Source organism: Antechinus flavipes, chromosome 4, assembly GCF_016432865.1.
Source record: "Antechinus flavipes isolate AdamAnt ecotype Samford, QLD, Australia chromosome 4, AdamAnt_v2, whole genome shotgun sequence".
NCBI lineage: Eukaryota > Metazoa > Chordata > Mammalia > Dasyuromorphia > Dasyuridae > Antechinus > Antechinus flavipes.
This window is the reverse complement of record NC_067401.1, coordinates 285,135,551-285,154,181: the sequence shown is the minus strand read 5'-3', so window position 1 is coordinate 285,154,181 and position 18,631 is coordinate 285,135,551. Positions and strand designations below refer to the sequence as shown.

Sequence of the window (18,631 nt, the reverse complement as noted above, 5' to 3'; positions counted from 1 at the left end):
CTTTCTGTTTCTTCTTTTCCCCCTTCTCCTCTCTTCCTCCTCCTCCCTTTCTTCCTCCTCTCTTTATCTCTCCCTCTCTCCTTCCCTCCCTTCTCTCCACCTTCTCTTCCTCTTCCCTCCATCTCTCTTTCTTTCTCTCTCTCTCTCTCTGTCTCTGTCTCTTCTTCTATCTCTGTCTCTCTCTGTCTCTCTGTCTCTCTGTCTCTCTCTCTCTCTCTCTCTCTCTCTCTCTCTCTCTCTCTCTAGCTTTCCCAACACACAAAGTTATTTAAACTTGAACAAAAACTCTCTTTTGGGTCTCAATTTTCTCTTCTGTTAAAAAAAAAAAAAAGGTGTGAGGAGGCAGCAAAACTACCCTTATTGGTACCATACTTGCCTAATGTCCTTCTCTCAATTGAGTCAGGAGTCAGTGATGGCTCTACCAAATTGTGTGTCTTGACACAAATACTTTCATATCCTGGGCCTCACTTTCCACACCTTGAGGATAAGAAATCTGGATGAGATGATCTCTAAGGAATATTCTGATTCCAATAGTCAATGAACTGGCAATATCATTGTTAATCTGAAAAGGGTTACAAATCGGAATGATTGTCACAGTTTAAATTAAGAATTCCTTTGGACTGATTTTTGTCTTTATATTCTTTGCATTTAGTACAGTGCAGTACACTCAGTGGATAATAGACAAATGATCTACTTCTTCTTGATGCCGTTTTTTAGCCTGATATCAAAAGGGCTCTACAGTCACTCTTCCAGAGTTTAATTGTTTTGTTATTTTCTAATGCAGCTGATGCAATGAGGTGACAAGCTGTTGAAATCACATCTGTATGACCTTGTAATTTCTGTACAATCTCTTTTGTCTGGAGGTTCCAAATGTAAACTAGGTTATCTTCTGATCCAGGCACAATCCACTTTCCACCAATGACTGAAAAATTAGCAAAAATGCAGTATTTCTCTTTCTTGTGACCAGTGTATGTCTTCAGGCACTTCCCTTTGCTATAGTCCCATAGCTTTAGACTGTTGTCCAGAGTTGCAGCAAGAATGTATTTACCATTCAGAGAGAATTTCACAAAAGACACAGGAGAATTATCATCATCAATAAGTGTTTTTAGATATTGACCTGATGCTGCAATCCCAGATTCAACAGAGACTATTATAACTACTTGATACTATCAAGGATCCATCACGATTAAAATGAACAGTTGAAATAAAGTCAGAATGAGCAGGTAAAGTCTTGAGGCACTTTCCTCAATTGTATTATTTATTATTAAATTGAAAAAAAAAAGATAAAGAGAGGAATGTATGAGACAACTAAGTGGTTATTAGGTGATTGTGTGGGACTTAGACTTTTGAAGACTTGAACTCTTGCCTCAGGCATTTATTAATTGTGTGAGACTGGGCAAGTGGCTGAACATCTCTCAGTATCAGTTTCTTTATCTGTAAAATGGAGAGAGTAATAGCATCTACCTCCTAGAGTTGTTATGAGGACCAAATGAAATCATGTTTGTAATGCATTTTGCAAATCTTAAAGTATTTGAATGTTAGCTATTATTTTGTAAAATGTAATGGATTAATATTAGTTATTTTTTAAAACAAATTTTATTGATTTCTAAAATTTTAATTTTTAATCTGTATGCATACACACAAAAATAATCTTTCTATATATAAAGTAGAATATGAGTTGAAAATATATCTTTATCTCATATTTCTTGCTTTTAAAAAAAGTTTAAAATCAAATCCAAACTTTCCATTCAAAACTGTCACCCTCCCTCCCTCCTCTTCATTCCACCCTTCTATCTTCTCTCAACTCCATGTCATTATTACTGCCTCCATATCCCCAAAAAAGACAGAAAAAAAGATAAAAAAAACCAACCCTATAACAAATGAGCATAGTAAAGGAAAAAAACAATCCCACATAGAGCTCTTGTTCACAAGTGTATATCTCTTTAAGCATTCTCAATCTATCACTTTTCTGCCATGTTGGGGGTAATATGCTCCATTATAGGTCCTATGGAAACATGATTGATTATTAATAATTCTGATCAAAGTTTTTTAAAATTTTAATAACTCTTTACTTTTCCAAATAATGCATAGATAATTTTCAACATTCATCTTTGCAAAATTTTGTGTTCCAAATTTTTCTACCTTCCTTCCTTCCTTCTCCAACCTGATATAGATTAAACATGTGCATTTCTTATAAATGTATTTCCATAATTGTCATGCTACACAAGAAAAATCAGATCAAAAGGTGAAAGAAAAAAAACACAAGAAAGAAAAATTCAAAAAAACAAACAACAGTAACAAAGGTGAAAATGCTATGTTTTGATACACTTTCAATTTCCATAGTTCTCTCTCTGGAGGCAGATGGTTTTTTTTTTCATCACACATCTAGTGGAAATGTCTTGAATCACTGAATTGTTGAAAAGAGCCAAGTCCATCCCAAGTTGATCATCACATAATCTTGTTGTTGTATACAATGTTTTCTTGGTTCTATTTACTTCACTTAGCATCAGTCCATGCTTTTTTGATATCTGCCTGATTGTCATTTCTTATAGAATAATAACAGTATTCCATAAGTTTCATATACCATAATTTATTCAGCCATCCCCCAACTCAAGTTTCTAGTTCCTTGCCATTACAAACAGGACTGCTATAAACATTTTTGCATATGTAGGTCCTTTTCCCTTTTTTATGATCTCATCATAGTTCTTGAGACTTTCAGGGATTTTTTTCTTGACAATCTTGCTGTCATATAAATTGCTCTCTGGCTTTGCTTCATTTCCTATACCTAGTTTTCTTTGACATCATCCCATCATTTCTTATGATATAACAATATCCCATTACATTCATAAATCACAGTTTTCTCAACTATTTCCCAGCTGATTCTTTGCTTTTCTTTGTCTCTCTCCACTTCCTTTTTAATCCCTCCTTAGGACTAGGAGGCTTATTCTTAAGGAAAGTTATGATAAAACTAATATCACAATCTAAAATGAATTTGAAGGGATAACTTGGGAATTGAAGAGACAAGGGAAGAAGGACTTATGCAGGATTCAAATCCTGCATTTGTAACTTTAGGCAAATCATTTTCACTGCTCTGGGTTTCAGTTTCTTCATCCATAAAATAGGTTGGTGGACTAGATGACTTCAAAGATACCCTCATTTATGATTTCCTCCTTAATAAGAAATAACTTCTTATTGTCTCTAGGACAAAATAGAAATGTCTCTGTTTAGCTTTTAAACTCTGCTCAGCCCTAGCCCCAATCTATCTCTACACTATCATTAAATATTACTCTTCCTCCTATACTTTGAAGTCAATTCAAACTAACCTCCTTATTGTATGCCTATCTCTCACACACTCCATTTTCCATTTTCTTTTTTTGTTGTTTTCTTTTTTTTAATCAGAGCTTTTTTATTTTCAAAACATACGCAGATAATTTTTAACATTCATCTTTGCAAAGCCTTATGTTCCAAATTTTCCCCTTCTTCCCCCCACCCCTTCCCTTAGATAGCAAATAATTTAATATATGTTAAACGTGCAATTCTTTTATACACACAATTATCATGCTGCACAAGAAAAATCAGATTAAAAAGAAAAAAAAGAGAAAGAAAACAAAAAGCAAGCCAACAACAACAAAAAGTGAAAATACCATGTTGTAATCCACACTCAGTTCCCACAGTCCTTTCTTTGGATGCAAATGTCTCTCTTCATCACAAGACTTTTGAAACTTTCCTGAACCACCTCGTTTCATAAGAATTGATCATCGTATAATCTTGCTGTTGCTGTGTACAATGATCTCTTAGTTCTACTAACTTCGCTTAACATCAATTCATGTAAGTCTCTCCAGGTCTCTGAAATCATCCTGCTGATCATTTCTATAGAACAATAATATTCCATAACATTCATATACCATAACTTATTCAGTCATTTTCCAGCTGATGGGCATCCACTCAATTTCCAGTTTCTTATCACTACAAAAAGGGCTGCCACAAACATTTTTGTACATGTGGGTCCTTTTCCCTTTTTTATGATCTCTTTGGGATACAGGCTGGATCAAAGGGTGTACACAGTTTGATAGCCCTTTGGGCATAGTTCCAAATTGCTTTTCAGAATGGTTGAATAAGTTCACAACTCTACCACTGTACTAGTGTCCCAGTTTTCCCACAGCCCCTCCAACATTCATTTTTATCCTTTCTTGTCATCTTAGTTAATCTGAGAGGTGTATAGTGGTCCATTTTCCATTTCCCTTGCCATCTCTAATACTTAAAACTTCTTCCTCCTCTGCAAGTCTCTCTCTTTTCCTTTAAGATTCAGCTAAAAATACCATTTGTGGTATCAAACATTTTCAGAGCCCTTTAACAGCTAGTCTCCTCTTTCCCAAACTATTTTATGCTTATTTGACTTATAGTTATGTTATTTTATACATATTTATATATGTACTTGTCATTTCCCCCATGAGAATGCAAGCTTCTTGTGAATAGGAATTGTTTCATTCTTTATACTTGTATGTCTAGTACCTCAAAAAGTCCTTTGAGGTTTAACATTCTATGACTCTCCACATAGCCATATACATGAATATATATGTTCTCATGTTCCCAGAGGAATGTCTCCTTAATGAAAAGCACTAATCTCTGTAGTTTGCCTTTCTCTGAGTAGTTGTTGAATAGAAATATCCCAATGAATAAGAGATAGATATTTCATATTTCAATCTGGGGACAGTGTTTTAGTAAGAAAAGGTCATAAAATTCTATCCTCAGAATTTTAATACAGTTCCAGTGATACAATTCAATTAACAATACTTTTGGGAAAATCCCTACTTGGTACTCTGGCTTAGAGCTTGCTGAAAGATACCTGTTAATTAAGGAACCTTTCTGGAAATTCTCATTCTACCTTTTCTTCTGATTTGAAAGCTGATCAATGGCAATGCCTTTTCATTCTTGTAATCAAGCCCAGAAAACCATCTGCCATTACCCTGTCTTTCCACAGAATGGCTAAGAAGCTGGCATGGATGATGGTTGGAGGTGGCTTCTGTTGTCAAGGAGACTGATTTTGAACAGGCTTAATTCAGGGAGAATGACAAAAGAGGAGGTCTATGGAATCCCCCAAGAATAATTCAATCAGAATTATGACCAATCGATGTAAGTTGCAAGGAGATAGATTCTGGGCCAAAATAGAGAAAAACTTATAATTTTTCAAAAAATAGAATGGGCTGTCTCATGAGTCTTTTAAGGCTGTACTTTTTCCATCATTATAGTTGTTCAAGTAAGGGGCTATACAATTGTAAATTAAGAAATGCTGCAATTAGGATTACTGCATTGGGTGGGAAGTAAATCTAAATGATCTCAGTGGTAATTTAGTTCTCAAGATCCTGTGATTCTATGAGTTCATTCCTTTCATGATATTTTGTCATCTGAGTAGCAGAATAGGAAAAGAATTCGCCTTAGCATGCCAATGGAAAAATACCATCAGCATCCTTGGAATTTGGTACCCTGGGACAAAGCCCTGGTTTCTCTGCCCTTGCTACATTCCAGCTTATACTTGGATGTGATGAGAATGGAAAATTTAATTGGCTATTGCAGGATGTAATACTCAAGGATAAAGTTATAGGGAAGATTTAGGGCAAAAAAATCAATCGATTTAAACTAACTTACATATTTAATACCACCCCAATTCAATTACCAAACACTATTTTATTGACCTAGAAGAAATAATCTTTAAAATTCATTTGGAAGAACAAAAAAAAATCAAGAAAATCAAGGGAACTAATGAAAAAATATAAAGGATGAAGAGTTAGCAATAGCAGATCTTAAATTATCTTATAAGGCATCAATTATTAAAACTCTTGAACTGGCTAAGAAATGGAAAAGGTAGATCAATGGAACAGAGTCGACATGTAATTTATAGCAAATAAATATAATAACCTTGTGTTTAACAAGTATAAAGATAAACTTTTAAGAAAAGAATTCATTATTTGGTAAAAAAAAAAAAATTGTCAGGAAAATTGGAAAGCACTATGCCAGAAATTGAGCATAGACCAATATCTTACACCATTTATCAAGATTAGGTCAAAATGGATACATGACTTAGATAAGTCATAAAAAGAGACATTACAAGAAAATTAGAAGAATATGGAACATTTGCTTATAGACTTTTGGAAAGGTGAACAAAAATAAACAAGAGACAGCAGAGTGAAATGTAAAGTGAATAATTTTTATTACATTAAATTCAAAAGTATTTGTACAAAAATCCCAAATGTAGCTAAGAACAGAAGGAAAGCAGAAAATTGGGGAATTTTTTTATAGACAATTTCTCAGGTCTTGTATCTCAAATATATAAAGAAATTTGTCAAATCTATAAGAACATAAATCATTCCTCAATTGATAGTCAAAGAAAATGCAGTTTTTCAATGAATAAATAATAACAATTTATAGTCATATACTCCAAATCATTACTTTTTAGAAAAAAAGAAAATTAAAATAACTTTGAGATATCATTTTGCACTTACCAAATTGGTTAATATGATTGAAGGGGAAAATGACAAATATTGGAAGAATGTGAAAAATTTGGGACACTAATTTATTGTTGGTGGAATTGTGAATTGAGGCAACCATTTTAGAGAACAATCTGGAATTATACCCAAAGAGTTATTAAATTGCTTATATTCCTTGATCCATCAATACCCTTCTAGAGCTGATTTCCAGAGCTAATTAGGGAAAAAATCTATATGCTCAAAAATGTTTATAAAAACTTTCGTAGTGGTGAACTGGAAATCATGGGGATGCCCATCAATTGAGGAATATCCAAACAAGTTGTGGTACATAATTGTAATGAAATGTAAAGAAAAAACTTGAAAGAGTTCCATGAAATAATGAAGAGTTGTAATGGGCTGAGGCTTGAGTTGATGCACTGAGGTCCCAAGCACATGAGGCTAAATAGTAATTGGACCATACTCTATTAATATATAATTTTGGAGAAAGAATGGCCCCCGCCCACTCTTTGTGCAAGTCCTGATGTGTTGTATAGGAAATGACGATTTTGGTGGGTGGAGGCAGGGGAGTGGAAAAGGAAGGGGAAGGAGAGACTTTTGGGATTGCCATTGCCACGGTTGGCTCAGCTCACATCTCTCTCTGTTAGCTGATTTCCTGTTGCAGCTGCCCATATTGCTATCGCAATCTTTCTTGCCTATATTTGCTATCGCAATCTTTATTCACCTTTTCACTTGAATAAAGACTGAAGATTTTTCCCTTAATCTGAGTTCCTGACTCCGGCTGATTTTAAATACGCGATCATTACAAAGAGTGAATTGAGGAAAACCAAGAGAACATTGTAAACAGTAACAACAATATGGCTTTAAAAATGAATTTGAATATTTACAGCAGCTCTCTTATCAAGGCAAAGAACTGGAAATGGAGGAAATGCCTATCAGTTAGGGAATGAAGGAATAAATTGTGATATGTGATTATGGTGGGAAATTATTTTTTTCTGGGAAATGATGAGCAGAGTGCTCTCAGAAAAACCTGGAAAATCCTTCATATAGTTGAGAAAAATGAAATGTGTATGTACAAATAACAATGTTATGAGAGGATCAGTTGTGAATAACTTTGTTAATCTCAGCAATACAGTGATTCATGACTACTTTAAAGGATTTATTATGAAAATACTCTTCATACCTAGAAAAAAAATTATGTCTGGATACATATTGAAACATAATCTTTTTTAATCTTTATTTTTCCTGAGGGCTGTTTTTTGGGGGAGGAGATCTATTTTTTCACAACATGACTTTTATGGAAATGTTTTGCATAATTTCACATGTATCTTCTTAAAGGGGGAGATATGGGGAGGAAAAGAGAGTTCTAGAACTCAAAGTTTTTTTATTTGTTTTTTTATTGAAACATTTTATTTTCAAAACATATAAAGGATAATTTTTCACCATTAACCCTTACCAAACCTTGTGTTCCAATTCCTGCCCCTTCTCCTCACCTCCTCTCCTAGATGGCAAGTAATCCAATATGTGTTAAACATGGTAAAAAATTATATGTAAATCCAACATAGGCATATGTATTTATACAATCTTACTGCACAAAAACAATCAGATCAAAAAGGAAAAAATGAGAAAGAAAATAAAATTCAAGCAAATAACAACTAAAGAAATGAAAATGCTATAGTGTGATCCACACTCAGTTCCTACAGTACTCTCTGTACTGGTTGTAATATAGACCAGTACTCTGGTTGTAGATGGCTCTCATCATCACAAGATCATTGGAACTGGCCTGAATCATTTCATTGTAGAACTCAAAGTTTTAAAAACAAATGTAAAAATATTTTACATCTAACTGGGAAAATAAAAATATTAAATAAATCTTTTTTAAAAAAGAATGACCTTGAGCAGATAAGTCATTTTGATATTATAAATGCCCAAATCAATTAATAAGGCTAGTTGAAGAAAGATGCTGTCTGAATCCAAAGAAAGAAATGATGAATGAAAGTGTGTATAGCATAATTTTACCTAATTTTACCTATATACATGCATTTGTGTTTAATTGTAATCATCTCTAGGGTAGAGGAAGGGAAGGAAAGGAAAAAGAAATAAGCAACTGAGAAATCTGAGGAGAGGACCATGGGGGTCAAAGGATCAGAGATTTAGAACTGGAAGTGATCTTCCAGTTATCTAGGTCATCATAGTCATCTAGGTCAACATGAGTTCCATATGGAAAACTCTAAGAGTTTAAATAACTTGCCAGAGGTCAAACAAGTATCCAGTGACAGATCTAGATTTTGAACCAAGGATTTTTGACTGCAAATCCAATCTTCCATAAAACCATTAGAGTTATTGATACAGCCCACTAAAAAACAGAAACTGGGCAGAAAAGAGAAGCTCAAATATCCTTAAATCTAGATGTAGAAAAGATTTTAGGAGTCTCTGGCAAAAACTGGAGGGAGGAAATAAAGAAAAATTAGGAAAGATGAAAAACAAACAAGCAAAACCCACCTTTTATCTCTTAATACACACACACATACACACACACACACACACACACACACAGAGGCCTCCACTCATTTTCTTTAAAATTAGCTCAAGACAGTGCATAAATCCATAACCGAAGACAAAAATATGATGTATTAGGCACAACAGTAATAGCATCCATTTGTAAAATGCCTTATATTGCTTATTATCCTCAGGCTTGGCCTAGCAAAATATGAAGAGACTAATAACACTGAAATGATAATTTATTTTCTTTGTAGAAATTAATGAAGACTGTCTCTTAAGGAATGCAGCTAAAGGGTTGTGCTTTGTGTAAGTGAAAGGATCACTCCATCTCTCCAGGCCAAAGATCATGAATATTTCAAAGTATCAAAGAAGATTGAAAATTTGATTATTTATTTTCAATTCTCAGTGATCAAAATGGTCACTAAAGACCAGAAAAGGGTAACTAATTTGGCATTTTGTACTTGTATTATTCTGCTGCTGGTGCTTCTTCCTGTAAGAAATGTCACCACTCTTTTATAACGAAATCTTCCCAAACCAACATGCCTGGTGGCTTGTCAATATATTTCCAGTTGAATTAACAAAGTTAATTGTTGAAGTTTAATAGTTTATTCAACTGATGTAGTGGGACAACTCTGTGCTTTTTAGCTGCTAGGAAAGCTTGCATCAAAAAAAAATTTTGAAGCAAATGAGCTTTGCAAATTTAGAGTGAGGGAGGAAGGATCTGTTCTGAGTCCACAATTTTTCGAAGTCTCAGGCTGAGGTACCTATAATCTTTGCAGATCTCTGTTAGTAGAAATTTCTTCTTCTTGAAGTCTATTATTATGTACTTAGACAGCATGGTTACACATTTTTTGGTCAACCCAATAAACCTGTAAGGCAATCAGAATAATTGTTATTACCACCAATCCACCAGTGATAAAATGAAGGAAAATTGAATTGCCTAGGGCAATGACATCAACGTCAAAGACAAATGGTAGCAACTAAACTTATATAAGGATCTCTAGGGTGACATATTCACTTAGACACCCACATATTAACACTATCTATGTATTGTTGTATATTTATTTAGTTAAATATGCCCCAAATACATTGCATTCAGAGGAGGTCAATCAGAATAGTGAAAATCCATGTCATATGAGGATCTGTTGGAGAAACTAGGGATGTTTAGAATGAGGAAAAGATTATTTGAAGAGACATGGTAATTGTGTTCAAATATTTGAAGGACCGTCATGTGGAAGAGTAATTAGACAGTTGGCCCCAGAGTCTGGAACCAGTAAAAATAGGTAGAAGTTGTAGAAAGACCTTGGAATTTGTACTTCATCTCAAGAAACTTCCTAAAAGAGAAACAGGTTGCCTCAGATAGTGATGGATTTCTCTTCATGCATGTCCTCACGAAGAGGTAGAATGAACTTTTTTTCTCTTTTTGTTAATACCTTTTTATTGACAGAACCCATGGCTGGGTAATTTTTTTACAACATTATCCCTTGCACTCACTTCTGTTCTGACTTTTCCCTTCTATCCCTCCACCCCCTCCCCTAGATGGCAAGAAGTCTTATACATGTTAAATATGTTACAGTATATCCTAGATACAATATATGTGCAGAACTGAACAGTTCTCTTGTTGCACAGGGAGAGTTGGATTCAGAAAGTAAAAATAACCTGGGAAGAAAAACAAAAATGCAAGCAGTTTATATTCATTTCCCAGTGTTCCTTCTTTGAGTATAGCTACTTCTGTCCATCATTGATCAATTGGAACTGAATTAGATCTTCTCTTTGTCGAAGAAATCCACTTCCATCAGAATACGTTCTCATACAGTATAGTTGTTGAAGTGTATAATGATCTCCTGGTTCTGCTCATTTCACTTAGCAACAGTTCATCTAAGTCTCTCTAAGACTCTCTGTATTCATCCTGCTGCTCATTTCTTACAGAACAATAATTAGAATGAACATTTGTTAAATAGGTTACATTGAGGTATTTTATGTTATAGGGAAGAAGTCATTTTTTTGGATATGATAGATGGTGACTCAGATTCTGTGAGTCCTTGATCCTGGAATAGTAGTTGATGAAGACCTGAACCAACATCTCCTGGTTCCAAGCCCAGTACTTGTACCATTACAACTCACTATTTCCTTACAGGTCATTTTAGAGAGATTGGAAAGATACCAGATGTCTCTCTGAATATACTGCTCGTAATTACCTCTCATTCAGTTATGATTCAGCTACCATTAAATTAGTTGCTCTCTTTTCCCTCCTTGCTCCAGTGTTGCCTCCTTGTATTATTATCATCCTCTCACATGGAGGGATCTCTTCTGCCTAGGATACTGTTTCCAAGTCCAGAAACTAAGAATTTTATATATATGTGAGCTATTATTTCATACATGTGTGTTTCCCCCTCCTTACTCCTAGTAGAATGTAAATTCCTGGAGGGCCAAGAATGTTTAGGTTATTTTCCTTGTATCTCCAGCATTTAATACAGTCAAGAAGACCTGGTTTCAAATCTCACTTCTGATACCCAACAACTGTGTGAGGAAAAGTCTCCTTTGAGTCTCAGTTTCATCATCTGTAAAATGGAGGGATTGAACTCCATGACTCCTGGGTCTTTTCCGGTTCTAAATCTATGGTCCCTGAATGTTCTTTATTCCCTCTGGAGGCTAGAGGCTCAGAACTTGCCACCTCAGATATTGAATCAGTCCAAGGTTTATCACTGTCACATTTGGGATCCTTCAGAGGGCCTCAGCACTGGGGAAGGGCACAGATACTATGGATATGACATTTCAGTAGAGCTCCTATCCTCCAACAGCCTTAGTGCCCATATTTTCCCAATAGCAGAATCCTTTAGAAATATGTAATCAAAGACTTGAAAGTTACTTTTCAAATACTCATTAGGAAGATAGAATCTCATCTCATCCAACTCATATGTGACCTAGAATCCTCCCACCACAAACCTTTTTGTATGATTAGCCAACTTTTAGATAATTATGTTAGCAGATATATGAAAGATATAGATTGAAAAGTAGATAATATATATAATGAGATGATAGGTATATGATATAGATAGAACAGAGAGGGGGAAGGAGAAAGGGGGGGAGGAAGGGAAAAAAGGGAGAGAGGGGGGAAAGAGAGACAGAGACAAAGAGAGGGTGAGGAAGAGGGAGAGAGGGAAAGAGGGAAAAGCATTTATTTAGGACTTACTATGTACCAGGCCTTTTGCCAAAAAGGCAGATATAAATACAAACAAAATTTAGATTTGCTAAATCTATGTGGTGCAGTGGATAGAGTGCCAGACCCAGAGTCGGGAAGACTCATATTTCTGAGTTCAAATCTGTTCTCAGGCATTGACTAGCTGTGTGACCCTAGGCAAATCACTTCACTCTGTTTGCCTCAGTTTCCTCATCTCTATAATGAGCTGGAGAAGGAAATGGCAAACTACTTCAACCTCTTTGCCAAGAAAACCCCAAATGGAGTCATAAAGAGTTGCATATGACTGAACAACAAATCATCTTCAAGAAGATTAAATCCTAATGGGAAAGAAGATTCATAAAGGGGAACTAGAGGCACTTCTGAAAAAACAAAAATTATAGGTAGGCCCTAATGAGAGCAAACTCCTTATCTCTCTCAATGTTTCTTATTCCATTTTCCTACAGTCTGAGTCATTAGGAAGTTCTTCCTAATATTATGTCTAAATATGCCTCTTCTTTCCATTGTTGCTGGTTCTATCCTCTGATCTGTCTAATTCCCTTGATGTAGCAGCAGCTGAAGACAGTTTTCATCACCTCCTCCTTTATCCTACCTCCCCAGTTCTCTAGTTTTAACACCCCTAATTCTTTTAAATGATCTTTATATGGCATATTCTTGCCTATCCTTTACTATGTCAGTCACCCTTTTCCCAATGTTCTCCAGATAATCATTGTCCTTCCTTAAATGTGGGGCTCAAAGCTGAACCTCCAGATGTGCTGTGACCAGTGTAGCAAACAGAGGAACTCTCACCTGTCCCATCCTGGATTTTTTGTGCAGCCTAAGATGACATTATTTCTCTGGCTCTCCTCAGCACTCATTCCCACCTTCCACCCATATCTTCCTACTCATGACCCAAGTTTGTCATTCAGCTGTTCCAGTTGTAACTAACTCTTTGTGACCCCATTTGGGGTTTTCTTGGAAAAGATACTAGAGTGGTTTGCCATGTGGGCTGGAGCATTTGACTAAGATTTCACAGAGGAAGTGAGACTTGTTCTAGACCTCAAGGAATTGATATGGGATTTCTATAAGAGGATACATGCATCCTAATTTGGGCAAAAATTTCCACCTGCATCTTAGCTCAGGGAAGAATGTTATCTGCAGGACCCCAACTAACATGTTATAAACATATGATATATAAACATGTTTCAATGTTGTATGAGGCACAATCTTATTAAAGATTATGTTTTTGGAACACAAGGGAGATCAGTGAGTTAAATCAATTCAAAGTAGCTGGAGAAGGGAAATGATTTTAAGATTATTATTTGGAAAGTGTTTTGCACACATTACATCATTTGCTCCTTATAACCAGTTTTTATAATAGATGCCATTATTTTCTCCAGCTTAAAATAAAGAAATAGAGGCTTAGATGTGTTAAATGACTTTTCCAAAGTCACAAAGTTAGTAAGTGTCTGAGGTAAAAGTCAAATCTGCATCTTCCCAACTCCCACTGTTTTTCTAGACTGAGAAGATGCTCTTTGGAATTCTCTGTGCTGAGCTGAGTGTCCTCAGGATTTGTGGGAGTGACAGAAAACCATTTTCTTCTCCTCCCTTGACCTGCACATATTTCCAAAGGCAGAATGGGATCAATGTTTCTTGGATTACCTATTTTTCTTATCATGATGCCAGACCTCAGCTAGGGTCAGGTTGCAGATAATTTGCCATTCCTCACCCAATAGAAAGACTTGGTTAGCATACTGGTGTGCATTTGCCAAGAGTCTCCTGCTCCTTCTGTCTCTGATACTATGTGATGTGTACTTAGGAAATAATAATGTGATAGCTAATATTTACATAGTGATTTAAGGTTTGCAAAGTACCTTACATATATTACATCATTCTATCATCACAACAACCTCAGGAGGTAGGTTTTATTATTATCCACATCTTACAGCTGAGAAAACTGAAATAAAGAGAGGTTATATTATCTGCTCAGATTCACACAATTAAAGTTGGATTTGAATTCAGATCTTTGGGATTATAGGTCCATTTTAAAAAATAGCCTTTTATTTTTCCAAACACATGCAAAAATAGTTTTCAGTGTTCACCTTTCCAAAATCTTATGTTTTTTTCTTCTTCTCTTCCCCCTAGCCTCTTCACAGACAGCAAGCAATCCAGCATAGGTTAAACATTTCTTCTGCAATTATTCTAAACATATTTTGATATTCATCATGTTGCACAAGAAAAATCAGATCAAAAGGGGAAAAAAGATGAGAAAGAAAAAACAAGCAAACAAACAACAAAATGGTTAAAATACTATACTTTGATCCACATTCAGTCTCCATAGTTTTCTCTCTGGATACAGATGGCTTTTTCCATCACAAATCTATTGGAATTGCTATTGTTGAAAAGAGCCAAGTTAGATGCATTTTTAAACCATTGCACAAGTCAGCTGCTTCCAGGTTACTTCACAAAGCCTAATTGGCCACAGAACACATCACAAGAAATGGCCAGAGTCCAGTTCATTCCTCATGTAAGCTCCAGGGAAATAACCATTGTTACAAAATATAAAACCAATGCCTATGTATGAAGATATTCAACAGCAGTTCTTTTTTGTTGTAGCAAAGAAATTTGTCAACATCCCCTACAAGCCCTATTTACTCGTTGTTTAGGTTTTAATAGCTCAGAGTGAATGTAAATCACAGTCATTTCTGTTCTGACCAAAAACTTTAAGGATCTTTCCTTTCTAGATTGATTCTTCTGTGAAGGCAAAGTAGGCCATCTCCCCCCTCCCCCCCCCCATCTTTTCTTATCTAGCCTTTAATCACTGAATGAGTATAGACTAAGAACTGGGAAAGTCCCAGCCTTATAAAATTCAAGGTTTTCCCCTGCATCCAAGGCCATTACCAGTCTCACTGACCTATGTCTTGTCATTGGACTCAGATGACTTTGGAGGAGAGAGTGAAGCAGATGATTTTGCATAGCTTTCCTCATTTAAATCCAATTTACTTACAAGTCAAGTCATCACTCTATTGATATCATTGGTCCTCTTCCAGATTGGAGGAAGAGCAACAAGAAGCAAAGAATTGGACATGCCCTACTCAGGAATGGTTAAACAAGTTATGTCATATGAAAGTAATAAGATATTGCTGTGTCAAGAATTGAAAAAGATAATGGTTTCAGAGAAACCTGGAAACTGACACAGGCTGAAGTGAGTAGAACCAGGAGAAAAATTTATATCATAACAATGTTGTAAAGACAGATAACTTTCTGAAAATATAAGGCATTCCTTAATTCATAAATTGTCAAGAGATATGGACATTTTTCAGATGAAGAAATTAAAGCCATTTCTAGTAATATGAAAAAATATCCAAATCACTGTTGATTAGAGAAATGCAAATTAAGACAATTCTGAGGTACTACATCATAACAGATTAGCTAAGATGACAGGAAAAGATAATGATAAATGTTGGAAGGGATGTGGGAAAACTGGGATATTAATGCATTGTTGATCGAGTTGTGAAATGATCCAATCATTCTGGAGAGCAATTTGGAACTAGGTCTAAAGAACTATGAAATTATGCATTCCTACCCTTTGATCCAGCAGTGTCTCTATTTGTCTGTATCCGAAAGAAATCATAAAAGAAGGGAAAGGACATATATGTGCAAAAATGTCTGTAGCAGCTCTTTTTGTTGTGGCAAGGAACTGGAAATGGAGTGGAAATCAGTTGGGGAATGGCTAAATAATTTATGGTATATGAATTTATAAGAAATGATGAGAAGACTGATTCTGAAAAAAAAAAAAAACTTTCACTTGCGTGAACTGATGCTGAGGGAAGTGAGCAGAACCAAGACAAGATTGTATACTGTACCAACAAGATTGTGTGATGATCAATTGTCATGGACTGACTCTTTTCAAAAATGAGGTGATTCAAGGCAATTCCATTAGACTTGGGATGGAAAGTGCCATCTGAATCAGAGAGAGAACAATGGAAACAATGTATACTGAAGCATAATATTTTCACCTTTTTTATTGTTTGTTTGCTTTTTTTTTCTTTCTAGTGGTTTTTTCCTTTTGATCTGATTTTTCTTGCATATGACAAATATAAAAATATATTTTAAAGAATTGCACATATTTAATCTATATTAAATTGGTTGCTGTTTTGGAGAGAGTAGAGGTAAGAGAGGGAGGGAGAAAAATTTGAAATATAAATTTTCACAAAAATGAATGTTGAAAACTATACATATTTGGAAAAAATACAATACCATTTTTTAAAAAAGGAAAAAAGACAAACAACTTTGAAAGACTTAGGAATGTGGTGAGCAACTATAATAATAGAGGACCAATTATGAAATATGTTTGCTACCTATCTCCTGACAGAAAAGTAATAGATTCAGAAAACAGAATGAAGCACATATTTTTGCATATAGATAATGAGGAAATTTATTTTGTTTATCTATGCTTATTTGTTACACAAATTTTGTAATTTTTTTCAAATGGGGGAATTGGAAGGATGAGAAAATCAACTTATGTTAATTAAAATCAATTTAATTTTAAAAACCAAAGCACAAAAGCCTAAGGCCAGCCTTTCTACCTAAGTTATGCTCTGTTTTCTTGATGACATCTTTCCTGGCCTAAACTCAGATCCTATATTTGAGCATACACTGATTCACAAGAAGAAGAAAAGCAAAAATATATGCAAAAGTGAGTTATCCCCTAAGAAGGGACCTGTTTAAATGGTGCTTGAGATGCATGATTAGATGAAATTCAGACCACACTAATTTATTCCTTTGTGTGTTTGGATAAAGGGAGATAGTAGTGAACTATGAGTGCATGGATTAGCAAGACAGACAAATTTAGGGTATCAAATTTTTCCTGTGCTTTGTTGACCTAAAAAGAATATCGCTAGAATCTATTCACTCCCTCCCAGAGAAGTGGCCTTGTGCTTTTGTGCTTTGTTTTTTATTTTTTTTAAATAAAACGGGTTTTTAATTAACACAAATTGATTTTCTCACCCTTTAGTTCCCTCTCTGGGAAAAAATGATAAAACTTTTGGGACAAATAAACATAAACATGTCTGTGGTAGCTTAGGGTAGAGACATATGTCAGGATAGGGAGCAGGAGGTGGGCAGGTTGGATGAATTAGGAATTGTGATTAAGTTTATGGTCTTTAATTATCTCTAGTGAGGGGAACACATTTCATGGGCAAAGAGAGAAACAGGATGACTTGTCCTTGTTACTGTTCAATCTTTTTAAGTCATGACTGATTCTCCATGACCCCATTTGGGATTTTCTTAGCAAAGATACTTGAGTGGTTTGCCATTTCCATCTTCAGGTCATTTTATAGATGAGGAAACTGAGATAAACAGGGTTAAGGGACTTGCCCAGGGTCACTTAGATAGTAAGTGACAGAGGTTAGATTTGAATTCAGTAGATGGGTTTTCCTACATCTAGGATCTCCTTGCTGCCCAAACAGGATGTTGACAAAAAACAATTCTGAGCCAAAAAACATCAGAACACATATAATTAACATTCTGCTGCAAGAGCACATCTAGAACCCATTCTTTTATGATCAAATCTCACCAAGAGAAGTGTTGACTTTTGTTCTCTGAGGAAAAGGATTTTATTTATATGTGTGCATCTCATCACCTGAAGTTGGCCAAGGAGTGATGGTTTTACTTTTGGTTACAGGGACTTATGATGATTGTCTAATAAATGATGAAAGGATTAGGAGGGTTTATAAAATGTAATGGTGGAGGGACAACCCTCCCTCTGGTGATAAGGAGAACCCACTCATAAGCTCACAGGTATTTAGAAATATTGAAATATGTATATGTAAATGTACAAGCTTGTATATATATATATATATACATAATGTATATATGATAGGAAGAACTGGGATAGAGTATGATTATGATTTTTATGCTATGGGGAGCTTTCATTGAATGATTTCTACCCAAGTAATTTGTAAGTTTTTCTGCAATTTATAGTATTGAATGTGTCACTGAAAGGTCAACTGAATTGGCTTGGATCACTCAGAAAATATATATATACATATGTATGTATGTATGTATGTATGTATGTATATAAGAGGCAATATTCTAGCTCAAGTCTTCCTGCCTCCAAGGCCAACTCTTTCTTCATTATTCCACATTGCCATGTTCATGTATGTATGTGTATGTATATGTATATATGCAATATACACATATGCATATATTTATACATTTTCACATATTTATAAAATAACAAAACACATGCACATATGCATGCATACATGCACAATATACTTATACATGCATATATTGCAGTAATTTATACATGCATGTATTTATGTGTTTCCATGGATGTTTAGAAATCAAGTAAACATATGTGCACATATGAGCACATATGCATGTATACATATGTACATATTTATGTATTTCTATCTGTATGTTTATAGAACAACTAAACACATGTATATATGCATATATACTT

At 34.9% G+C, this 18,631-nt stretch overlaps 2 protein-coding genes across 3 annotated transcripts in view; one reads left to right on the top strand and one right to left on the bottom strand.

Moving 5' to 3' along the window:
• SCML4 (Scm polycomb group protein like 4) overlaps positions 1 to 18,631 on the top strand; it is a 179,779-nt gene that overhangs the window by 65,474 nt on the left and 95,674 nt on the right. The window lies entirely within an intron of this gene.
• Positions 714 to 12,981, bottom strand: LOC127561512 (WD repeat-containing protein 5-like). The gene is given in 3 exon segments (XM_051996722.1): positions 714 to 1,127; positions 1,129 to 1,239; positions 12,973 to 12,981. Coding segments are annotated over 3 exon segments (534 nt in total).